This window comes from Opisthocomus hoazin, chromosome Z (genome assembly GCF_030867145.1).
Source record: "Opisthocomus hoazin isolate bOpiHoa1 chromosome Z, bOpiHoa1.hap1, whole genome shotgun sequence".
NCBI classification, from domain to species: Eukaryota; Metazoa; Chordata; class Aves; order Opisthocomiformes; family Opisthocomidae; genus Opisthocomus; species Opisthocomus hoazin.
Window position 1 is genome coordinate 72,377,297 of NC_134454.1, and position 12,425 is coordinate 72,389,721.

Here is a 12,425-nt window from a genome sequence, read left to right on the forward strand (position 1 = left end):
GATGTGCAGTCAAATAAAAAGATCTTTTTTTCACTTTTTTTTTTGAGATCCACGTGTGTAAATCCTTTACGTTTTGAAAACGTCTTTTTGATCCTCCTCTGATCATTGAATAGCGCGGGGTTAGCGCTTTTTTTAGTATTTATTCTAGTAAGATCCCATGATTGTCTTCACAGTGTTGCTACCATATTACCTTGTCTTTTCAAACATGACTCCGTTCATTTCATGGAGCGGTTCCTTGCTAGGTTCGTTACAGGGTTGTTAAATACTTTTTCCCCCTAAATTTCGGAGTCCAAATGCGATCACTTTCCCACTCTCTCCAACAGGGCTGAGGGTAAGGGCAAAACAACAACAACAGAAATCTGAACGAATGTTCCTCATGCCTCAATAGGACTGGCCACCATGCTGTTGGGCGTATCTGGCAGCTGAGAGGACATTGATGCTACTTCACTTCCAGTAGAATTGGAACCGGGTCCTCCTTCCGAAAAATTAACCTGCCAGGAAAAAAAAAAAAAAAAAAAAAAAAAAAAAAGAAGAAGAAGAAGAAAAATAAGAAAAAGCAGCGTTGTTTCAACCGTAACAATCAAAGTAAAGTAGCAGGTAAAGGCAAAAGAAGAACGCCAAAATAAATACAGAGGCATGCAGCCGAACGGCCTGATACGTCTCCACGGGAGGCTGTGTCACTGTTTGTTGCTTTGTTTAGCTTCCCCACTGACTTCACAGGAATCTTCTTCAGGCCTCCGGCCAAGTCACAGAAAAAAAAGCAGGTTAAAAAAAAAAAAAAAAAAAAAGACTGAAAAATCAAGCAAACGAACAAACAAACAAACTTATTAATGAGGCCTTCTTCCCTGTCTTGCAGGAGTGGCAATCCCAACAGGATGTTCTAGTCAATTATTTAAGAGCACACGTGTTTTTTTGACATGAAACTGCAAGGGTACTTTTTTCCCCCTTTTGTGCACATACTAAAATAAACGTGGAAGGAGCATCCAGGAGCAGCAGGCGTTTGAAACAAGCCATCCTCTTTCATTCGTGATTGGAAGGGGGTGCTATCTCTTTTGAACGAGAGTCAGCTTGATAAAAAAGGTCACACTTCTCCATCCTAATGTGCCCCGCAGCTCCCGTTCGTTCGGGAGCGGCGTTGGGAAAAGGCACGATCTGAAGGGTGGAGCTTTGCTAATCCAAAAGAATTTCTTTGACACCTATTTAGCTGGCCCATCTGGTGATAGAGACGTGCCTCGAACGATCAATGAACTGTCTGTTCCATCCACAGTTCTTTATTTCAACTCTTTTCTGCGTCAGACATTATGTTATGTACATATCAATAATTATCTGTCTACCTAATGGTCTGTCTACCTGTATGCGTGTGTATATTTGGACTATCCATCTTCCATTCTGCTTTTTTTTTTTTTTTTTTACTTTTCAAGAACTACTCCATACAAAAACTCTCTGCATCAAAGGTTTTTAAATCCTCCTGTTCTCTTAAGGCAGGAGAAGTAAGGCAGCCGAGGGAGATCAATTTTTCTTGTGTCTGCTTGACAGCTTGATTAAAGCAGGAAAGCAGCTCTAGAGGTAAGATGATGCAAACAGCCCTGGCTGCTGTGCTACAGCTTCCCGAGTGAGCTTGGTGTGCCAGGGGAGGGAAGCATGCTGCAGCCTGCCACTGGGCAAAAGGAAAGCGAATCCTGCAAGAGAGCATGATACTAAACTGAAAAGGTCTGAAAAGAGTTCCAGACACAGCTACAAACCTTACTCTTCTGACGCTGCATGTCGAAAAACTGCCCAACAGATCAGAAGGGGGTCTATATGTTAATTCTTTATCAGTAAACGTTCTTTTGAATTGCTGAGAAAACATCCATAACCTACCTTATTATTTTAAAGATCTGGTTTTAACACATGTAGGCCAGGAAATTGAGTTAAGGCTGAACTTCTGTCCTTAATTCACCTTGTTGGGCCTAAGTACTGTGGGTGATATGGTCTCATATGAGCTGCCAAATGACGTAGGTGTAAGGAAGTGAGTTAAGAACAGAATTTATTCTAAAAGATCTGTGTTCTTTCGCCTTAAGGCAGTTTATTACATTGTTTGATTTTTTCACACCAATAGGTACTCGAAATTCCATTTCCAATGCACAACATTTTGTGTAAGACATATGTATGTAAATATCTGTGTGTGTATATGTATGTAGAGGTAAGAAAGTTTGTATCTAGAGGTGCATGCTCAAAGCGAGGACTTCAAAAATTTAACTGAGCTATTGGTATTTATGTGACTAAACGAGGGCACAGGCTGACGCTACAGTGGTGTATTTAAAAACCACCCTGTCACATAAAGGCAAAAGTGGTCCAAAGTGGGGGAGAGGCGAATTTTGGAAGCTGCTTTCATGAATGCAGGTACAACTAAATGACGCTTGATGAAAGCCTTACTTCTCTGGACAGAGATGCTCCCGGTTTTGAGGACTGTGCAGGCCGAGCTAGTCTCAGACCTCGGTCAGGCCTGACTCCTCTCCCCCTCCGCTCGGCAAGAGCCCCGCTGTGCACCAAGGTAGGTTTTGCACCAAGCCCTCATCAAACCCGCCCAGTTCGCCGCACTTGCAGGGTGCCGCCGTGCCCACCTTGCAATTTCAGGAAAGCCCGGCTAGCCTGGGTTGCTCATCTTTCTGAGGGCACCGGCAGGTTTGGGGACCCCCCCCAGCGCTCTGCCTCGGGCGCGGGCCGCCCTGCCGCGGCTGGGAACAGACACTTACTAGTTGCTGAAAAGCAGGTTGATCGATGTCACTCTGCAACGCGAAGTCACTCAGTACTTTCCAGGGCGGCTGGTAACTCTGCACCTCCACCGGGTTCGCCTGCAAGCCGCCGTCGTGTCTCTCCGGACTGGCAGCCACCATCGGAGTTCCTGTCATCCCCTGGATATTCTGTAAACAGCCCAGCAAAAGATGTTAATGAGTTTGGTTAACTTTATTGTGTATAAGCGCTGAGTCAATAAACGGCTTTCTATCTTATCTATACAGTCTCTTGTATTTGCTTTGTTAATCTGCTGTGAATGTCTTACTCTATTCTGCTCTAGGTCAGCCTATTTCTGCCCGCTGCATTTATCACGGTGGAAGTTTACTTTCTTTCCCTTTAATCCTCCTATTTCTCTCCAGGCATGCCCCCTCCGCCCCAAGCTTTCTCGAACATGAGCGCCCGGTGTCTCGGCTGCCGACGCACGGCTCGGCACAAGAAACGGTTAATCGTGCTGCCTTGCCGTTTCTCATCCAGGCTGGTTTTGTTCTGCGTGACCTTAACTGGATCGTATATCCACCGCACGGCAAACCTGGGGTACGTCAGTACCGCGCTCTTTCCGAAAAAAAAAAAAAAAAGAAAAGAGAGGAAAAAAAAAATAAAGGAAACCCCAGCCCTCCCAGCACGCCCTGTGGTCCAGGCACTGTGTACAAAATAACTCCAAGCTTCGAAGAATAGATTGTTCAGGCGAGTTAATAACATCGTGTTTTATTGCATTCCAACAGGGTAAAATGAAACTCCTTAAATTCCACTTAACTAGGCAGCCTTATGAATTAATAGTCATTCTCAGGTCAGTCAATATACACAGGGAGAATAACAGACTCTTCCTCAAGTTGACTAACAACAACGGGGGGGGGGGGGGGGGGAGAAGGAAAAAATTTATCTTAAAAAAATTGAGACATCCAGCTTGCTCTGCTGAACCCAGCGCTTTCCGCTGGTTTGCATCACACGTGCACATGTCCGCAGAGAATAACTCAGTATATTTCTGCGCAAGAACTACATACATTTTAAATAACCTGTAAAGACGACGGTAATTCCGAAAACTTTGCTTTGCATTTGTCTTTTTCTATGGTAAGTGCACTGACAAACACACACACACACGTTGTGGTCCATAAAGTGCTAAGAAAATACATCAAATTTCCCTCCTACTGGTGAGTTTTACTTTTGGGTTTACCCCTGCGTAAAACAATTGAAGAGGGTGAAGAATCGTTTTCCCCTCCAGGAGTCCTTCGCCTCTGCAACACGAACGTTGCACAAGGCTGGGCTCGTCCAGCCCCGTCAGCTCTCTGCAGAGGAGCTGGTCTGACCTCAGCCCCACCAAAAGACGTGTGTTCCCTTGAGCCGCCTGTACCGGCTTCTCGCCGTGCTCTGTTTTAATTTCACTGACAGCAGAAGCGAGCGGATAACGGCTACGTCGTATCGTTTTTCTTTGTTTTAAGGGAGCTCCCGCAAAGCCAAAAGCTCCCGTCAGAACACAGCCCAGGCGCTGCTCCCTGGGAAGCACGCTCAGAGGCAGAAGCCACTTACAGTTTTGTCATTGGGTTGCTGTTGCTGGAGTTGCTTCATCATGATGCTCCTTTTTTTGTCCTTGCACCGCTTGTTTTGAAACCAAACCCTGATGACCCTCGGGCTAAGGCCAGTCATTTCTACCAGTTGCTCCTTCATGAGGGCGTCAGGTCTGGGGTTGGCAGCGTAGCAGGTCCTCAAGGTGTGAAGCTGTTTTTCGTTAAGGACAGTCCGGACTCGGGTGGTCTTCTCGGGCTGCTTGTGGACGTGGGGTCGCAGAGCTGGCTGTCTGGCAGAGATAGGTTCTGCTGTAAGGCAAGGGGAAGGGAGGAACAGGATCCCCATGAGTAGGCAGCAGGGAGTCTACAGAGGCTGTGAACCTAAGCTGGTGGGACGGGAGGTGGGGGTGGAGTGGGGGGTGGGCAGGGCGGTGATGAACCCTCTTTCAAAGGCCGTTCAAGCAGCCAGGTCTATCGGAGCTCCCGCAGCCTCCGCTGCTTTACGCGCTGGTGGAGTGACAGGACTGACATTTCTGACTCCACAGACAATTAATTTGCGAAAACAAAACCACCCCCCGAAAACCCTTCACGACAGAAGCTTGAACCTGGATGAGATTTGACAGGGGAGGGCGAGTTCGCGAAGGTGTGCCTGCGCTAGCAGAGGAGGGGGAGGGTTTCATATGTTTATTTCCTGACAAATCACCCAAACAGATTTCTGGCCTGAAAATTAACGAAAGAATACTTCTTAAATTAATCATCCTTCGGGTCTGCTTCTTGTACGCCGAATCTAGCTCGGTTTAGCCAGAGGCCGCGATAAGGCGCAGCAGCTCCCGGCGGTTTGACGCTTCCAACTCGAAGCGAAACGAGCCAAACCCGCTGCACCGTGACCGCGGAGGAAAACCCCGCGGGAGCCCCGTACCCCAGAGCTCGAAGACCGGGGTCTGTCTTCGGAAGCGGAGGTGCTAGGTGAATTTATGTGACGAAAAACTTAAAAAAAATGTACGAATCTTTGGCCGATTCTTTAAAAGTGGGACAGGCGCAGCAACTCGCGGAAGCTGCCAAGAAACGCAAACCCACGGGCAGCGTCACACCGGGAGCTGGAAGGGTTCGTGTGATTCTGCTGCTCTTCTGTGCATTGTGTAGTCGTAGCTGTCTAGCTGTAATTTGACCCAGTCAAGGGAAAAATAAAAACACCAGGGTTTGTTTGTGTTTTGGTCTTTTTTTTTTTTTTTTTTTCCCCTCTGAAACTCTGGTTAGCCAATGTTCAGAAGTGCTTGCTTTTGTACAGCCGGGTTCCGACTTTCCCGGTTGTAACAGTAAATCAGCTAATGCGGTGAGGACAATACGCAGGCTTCAAAACGCTAGCGGTGTTGTACCTGCCGACGCGGCACGCCTTTCGCAGCCGTGCGCGGGCACGCCGCGGGGAGCGCGCACAGCCCCTCCAAAACCCTGCCGCGTTCAGGCAGGGGGTCGTTTCTCCCTTTATATAGATGTGTCACCTGGGAGCGGCTCAGAAGCGGGAAACCAGCCCGTTTAAAGATAGTGACGTTTGTAAACAACCTTTGGAGCTGCAGGTGCTGGTGGCCCAGCGCGGCCCGTCCCGCAGCGCGGCCCGTTCCCGCACCCGGGCTCCTGACGCACCCGCCGAGGGCCGAAAGCGCAGGGGAAAGCTGTGAGCTGGGGCAACCCTGAGCGCGGGGTTTTGGGACGAAATCCTCGCCAAGCCGCACGAAACGCCTCGAGAAGGCAGAGTCACTTCAAAAGGCAATTACCGAAGATTAGCTTGTTGACAGTTTTAAATTACGGCCCGTGCACTGGCCCGCGGGCGTGGAGCCTTGTCCACCCCCGGGCCCGGAGGATCTCTCCTGCGAGGGGCCGCAGACCCTCTCCCCGGGACCGCGGGACCCCACGCAGGCGTCGCGTCCCGCGTGTAGGGTGTGTGCGTGTCGTCTGTGTCCGTGTCCCGTGTCCCCTCCCCCCCCCCGCCCCGCAGGGAGCCAGGCCGGGCAGCGCCAAACCCCGAGGGTCCTCCGCGGCGCCGGGAGCGGGGCGGTACCTGCCATCTGCAGTGGCCGGGCGGGGTGCAGGGGGCTGAGGGGGTCCCCGGCCCCCAGGCTGGCCCTCTCCACTACGTCGTGGTCCGCCCGGCAGAAGAGGCCGTCCTCCCGCAGGGCGAACTCGTCGCCGGGGATGAGCTGGCGGCTGCAGGCCACGCAGCGGAAACACTCGATGTGGTACACCTTGGCGCGGGCGCGCATCACGAAGTCGTTCTTGCTGAAGCCGATGCTGCACTTGGCGCACTTGATGCCGTACAACCTGAGCAGGGCCCGGCCCGGGAGGAAGGGGAAGGGAGGGAGGAGGGAGAGCACGGGAGGGGGGGGAGGGCAGGGCAGGGCAGGGCGTGGGGGTTGGGGGGGGAGAAGAAAGGAAGGAAAAAAAGAAAGGTTTTCACTCCCGCTCGTGGGCTGCGCCATGGCCCCGCGTAGACGCGCCGCACGCAGCCCGCTGAGTTAAACAAACCTCGAAAATACAGAAGCCAGAAGAGGAAAGGGGGGATAAAAGGGACTCGCTCGCTGCCGGCGCCCTGATTTCCCACGCCGTAAAAGGCGGTGGGGACCCGGACACACCGGTGGGCAGGGAGCGGGGGGAGGGGAGGGGAGGGAAGGGGTGGCGGAGGTGGAAGGAGAAACAGGGGGAGAAACAAAAAAAACGACCCCCTTCCTTCCCGAGGAGACGCCGACCTCTCCCTCCTGCCCCGGCGCCCGGGCTGCCGCCGGTCCCTGCCCGCTCCCTCCCTCCTCTCGGAGAGGGGACCTGACCCAGCCTGGCCCGGGGCTGACCCGGACCGCCCTGGGACGCCGGGGAAAGCTGCCAGCCACTCCCCACGCACAAGAGTGCCAGCCTCACCAAATGGTGGGGGTTTTTTTTTGTTTTCTGTTTTTTTGGCTTTTGTTTTGCGAGGAGCCCACTCCGGACTTCTGCCGCTTGCTGCGCGCCCGGGCTGCCGGCAGCTCGGCGGTGGGGGCGGCTCTGCCAGCGGCCGGGGCTCTTCCCCTTGCCCTCCCCCACCAGGTCTGGTTCTGTACAACAAGGTAGGCATACACCCCCCACCCCCCCCCCCTTATCTATATACACGCTCACATCTGCAGTAGTGCAACCCCCCCCCTCCCCGCCCACCACGAAAAGGCGTTTCGGGTACCTTGACTCGGCAGCTTGCCCCTGCCCCGTCTCCCCCACCGCGGACGCTCCGGCCCCCCCGGCCAGCAGCGAATGGGAGACTTCTCCCTGACAGCCCCACTCGGCAAACGGGGGGTTCCCGGGGTTTACGAGCCGGGGTGGGCGGCGGGTGCCTCGTCCCCCGTGGGGGGGAAGGGAGTCAGTTCACCCCGTCGGTGGGCGAACATGGGAAAATGCTCCAGCCCGGGCGCCCGGACCTGCGCAGCCCCTGGCTCCTGAGCCGGCCGCCCCGGCACGGAGTAAAATCAACAGCTAGCCGCAAACGCGCGGACACACGCATCCTTGCGCGCGCACGGCCCGCGGACCTGCAAAAGCTGTTCCTAAAACTGAACTGATACTCCTCATCCCCACGCATTTCCTCAGCGATACGCCTCCTGAGAGACACTGCCCGCGATGTGTGCTTGTGGGTACGGGTGTTTATTTACACACAACCTCAGCTGCCGCGGCCACAGAGGTGTACTCATCCTCTATCATGAGCTACCTATTTCCGAATTGTAACGTTCTGAGAAGAAAAACGAAACAAAACAGCTAAACGGCAAAAGAACAGAGTGATCGCAGAGTGTACACCTTAATAGGTACAGAAGTTGGGGGGGTTGCCCACATGTCTGACCATTACAGACCGGCTCAGGGTCTAATTCAAAGTCGACTAGCACGTACAGCGCATCTTACTTTAAAAATTGTAGCGACTGAAACGTGTTCCGTATTAACTTAAAAGAGCTGTAATTTTGTTGTTGTTGTTTAAATTTCGCCCGCTGAGCTCTTGCAGGAGATAAGCCAGCACGTCTCAGTCCAAACGTTTTCCTTTCATTTGAAATCAGTGAAGGGACAATATTTAAAAGTGCGGCTCCGAAGTGCGTTCAAAAGTAAAGAAATACAAAATTTTAAAAAGTGGGCTGTTTTTCGCCATGGGAAAACTTTAAGAATAATCTCACAACATGGCTTGAAGGAACGGTCTGCCAATGAATTGTGCACTGGAGAAGGAAAGACTCAAGTACTTTATTTCAATTCGGAGTTACAAAGAAGCCAGGAAAGATATCTTAGGTGGCTGGTTAAGTACTTGCTCCCCAAACTTTCAGTAAAACAATTACTGCCAGTACCTCAGTGTCGCACAAAGTTCTGGCTTGGCAAACCCAGCAGACGACACTGAAACGGATCAGCATGACCCAGCAGCACAAATAATAAGCACGCTCGAAATTCCTGCTTTGGTTTCTCTGTAGTGTCAGGATTGGCAACTCTCACGTTTTATCAGTTACCAGATTTTAATGTGAGGAAGGAAGCGGTTCCATTATCTAAATATACCCAATTGTTCGCGAACAGATGATGGGCAATTTGATCTGCTCTGTCTAATTCATCAGTACAGATAAGATAAGAAAGAAAAGGCAGCCAGATATCACCAAAGGGGTTAATATTTAAAAAGATTAAATGTCAGTTATTTTAGCAAAGAAACATTTCGGTCTAGGTTTTACCCTCCACATAAAAGTACCCTTCATTCTGAAGAAAACTTGAGTTTTGTTTTTGTTTTTCTTTATCTTTCTTTTTTTTTTGTTGTTGTTGTTTTTGATAGGCCTGGTTTAAATAGTTGTTTGTTTTGTTTTTGTTTTGGGTTTGGTTTTTTTTTTCGCGTGTATTTATTTTTACCGCATACTTGCTCGAAGTGCCTTTCTTATGAATGCCACTATGTCTTTGCAAAGACTCAGAGAGACGCGTTTCTCACATCTTGTTAAAAAGCGATCAGGTCCTTGTTGCCCACAATAGCTACACCACCGAACATATTCTCCATTACCTACGATTTCCCACTTTGTTAGGATCACAGGATGCATTGCCAAAGTCCTCAGGAGGGTCCCACACGGTCGCTAGCTGTTCCCGAACGCGGTTTTGTTTATACAGAAATTTACATTTGAATCTGTGGAAGAGAAAATTTGACGGCTCTAACTTTTCTTCCTCGCCTGTCTATCTATTGGGAAATCACTTAAAAACATACCAGGTTGTCTTTTCACCCTCTTTCTCACAATTTTTCATCTTCCTGCCTCTGTCAGTTTTATATGACAAACAGATAAATAAATAGATAAATAAAAGCAATCTCACCGAAGAATTAAACAACGTAAATGGCGTACCTGATATAATCTCTTTTACAGTAGGTTTTGCCATCCCTAACAAAGCACGTACAGGTCTCGTCCAAATACTGATTACACTCTGCACACTTCAAACACGCCGCGTGCCATTCCAAATCCGGCGAAACCCTCAGAATATACTGATCGTGAATCTGATTGCCGCAACCGACACATAGGGAAATCAGGCGTTTTTCTGAAATGAAAATAAATACATGATTGACTAACCGTTTGCTCTCCTACAGAGATAAACACACTTTTAGTGTCGTTCACTTATAGGGCGTACTCTGGGAGCGGTTTTTTGTTTGTTGTGGTTTTTTTTTCTTCTTCTTTTTTTCTCTCTCTCTCTCTCTTTTTTTTTTTTTTTTTTTTTTTTTTTTTTTAAGAGTATCACACTTCTGGACGGTAACTGAAGTGTGCCACCAAAACCTTGCCTTCTCTGGAAGGGAGGCGGAAAGATGTTAAAATGCAGATGCGAGCGGTCTTCGGGACGAAGGTCCTCGTCCCGCAAGCCTCGCGCGGAACCACAGCTCCGAACTCCCTCGTCGCTTTTCCGTTTGCTTTACCGTCTGCGTGTCTGGGGTCCTGTCCTCACGGGGAGGGCAGCCCGCACCTTCGATTTCCGTTTATGTTTTTGGTTAGTTTTTTCGGTTTTTTTTTTTGTTTGTTTTTTTTTTTTTTTTAAGAGGCTCTCAGGGACACGGCGGGCGCGTGGAGCCCCTCTGCCGCGAGAGCGGGGGCACGGGGCAGGGGGCAGCGGGGAGCGGCGCTAGCGGCTGTCACCCGCCCGCTCCCCCGGGTCCAGCGCCCGCTCCCCAGGGCGGGCCGGGGCTCAGCCGGCCTCGCCGCAGTCTGGCGCCGGGGGAAATCCGGGCTCCGCCGACGGAGATCCCGCCTGAACCCTGTCCGCTCCCCCGAAACTTTAGGAGAGAGAGGGAGCGGGACCCCGGGCTGGTAGCGCACGAGAGCTAGGAGGTTAGAACACAGCAAGCATGCAGGCACGGCAACAAAGGCACCTTCTCCACCGCCCGGGTGAAGTCCGGCTCTCCCGCAGCTCGCCTGCCGGAGGCGGCTTCGCGACAGACAGCACATTTATTCCGACAACGGTAAAAATTTCCGCCTTACTTTTTGGTGGGTCTCCCATGTCTCCCATGTCTGTAAGAGGGTGTAATGTCCACAGTGAAATGGTGTACGGTTTCGTTTTGAGACACCAAAGTGGGTTTGAGAGCTGCCGCTAAAAACAAAAATAATAAAAATAAAAATAATAAATAAAAAACCAGAAGTAGCAACGACAAAAGAGAAAAAAAAAAAGAAACTCGAAACGAAAAAAAAAAAGAAAAAAAAAGCACAAAAAGCAAAGCAAAACACCACCGGCGCGGGAGACGCTGTCAGGAGAGAGAGAGCGAGCAGGGGGCGCGCGGGGCGGCGCGGGGTCCGGCCGCGCGACAGCTGCGCGGGGTCCGCGCGGTGCCCGCGCGGGGTCGGTGCGCGGCGGCGGTGCCGGGCCGGGCGCTGTCGGCTCGGGCGCTCGCCTCGCCCTTATCTCTTACTCAAACTTCTCTGCTCCAACTCAGCCCGCTCGCCATTGGCCTGACGTCATGCGGCGGGGACGTCACGCCCGCGCGGCGCCCATTGGCTGCGGGCGCGCGCGGCGCGGCGGTGCCCATTACCATATCCCGGCGGCGGGCGGCGCGGCGGGCCCGGCCCGAGCGCCCGGGGGGAGCGGCTCCCCGCCCCGCTCCCGCGCCCCGCTCCCGCGCCCCGCTGCGCGCCGCCGGCTTGGCCTCCGCCGGGACCGCGCACCGCTTCCGCGCGCACCGCGTATTGATTGTTATTGTTTCTGGGGGGGGGGTTCGCCCAGCCGTCCCCTTCCCCAACGCTCGCCTTTCCCAGGCGGGAGCCGCTGCTGCAGTTCGCCCGGGAGGAGCTGCCCTGGGCGGGGAGGGGGGCACCCGCCTTCGCCCTCCACCCTCCTCCTCCTCTCTTATAGTCCCGGGCAAAAGCTCCGCGCGCTTCCGACAGGCGCGAGGGCGGAGAAGGTACAAAGATTTGTCTTGAAGCTTCTCTCAGCGCTCTCCTCCGTTCTATTTATGTTTCCCGGTCCCTTTTAGGTCCTTTTCCCTTCTCCCGCCACCCCCCCCCCCCCGCCCCAGTCTGTGAATGGAAGGGCATCCTGTGTTTAGACAGTTTCGTGGGTTGGCCGGGAACGGGAATTCGCGGGGAAAAGTGAGGAACTGCTGCCTTTCCCCGTCTAGAATAACTTAAAATCATTATTAGAGAAAAGAAGAGAGAGAGATACAGGCGGCAGAAGATGCGGGCTTAGCCGTTGCGCGGTCCCGCGGCGCTACTCCGCAGAGGGCAGCCGGGACCGGAGACCCGCGGCCGGGCGCGGTGTGGTGCGGTGTCCCCGGCTGCGCACCGCCTCCCGCAGCATCCCCCCCCCCCCCCAACACCGCCCTCAGCCCGGCGGGCCGTTATCTGTAAGCCTCCCGCACCCGGCAGAAGGCGGCTTCCCCGCGGGCAGGGTATTCTTTGTGTCCGTCTCCGCGGGGCAGGCTGCGCTGGGGCTGCGCGGTGCCTCCCGCCTGCCCACACCAAACCCCCCTGAGTGCGCCCCCCCCGTCTAAAACATCCCTTTTGGGTTTGTTCGGATCTCGTTTCGGGTTGTGTTCCGCTCGGGCTGTCACACCGCCCTCGCCAGCGTGGTGTACACGTGCCCGCCAATCGCTACCCATCAGGAAAGTATTTTTTTTGTTTTCAGAGCCCTGATTTTTTCCAGCAGGCAGCCGAGCCTGGGTGAAGG

At 52.5% G+C, this 12,425-nt stretch overlaps 1 protein-coding gene across 1 annotated transcript; it reads right to left on the bottom strand.

The window, feature by feature from the left end:
* Positions 1 to 374: 374 nt before the first annotated feature.
* ISL1 (ISL LIM homeobox 1) lies at positions 375 to 10,775 on the bottom strand. The gene is made up of 6 exons (XM_075411255.1): positions 10,748 to 10,775; positions 9,629 to 9,818; positions 6,334 to 6,593; positions 4,300 to 4,586; positions 2,736 to 2,903; positions 375 to 491 (listed from the first exon to the last, which is right to left on the bottom strand). The coding sequence occupies exons 1-6, from the start codon at positions 10,773 to 10,775 to the stop codon at positions 375 to 377; spliced, it is 1,050 nt and encodes a 349-aa protein (XP_075267370.1).
* Between the last annotated feature and the right edge of the window lie 1,650 nt (positions 10,776 to 12,425).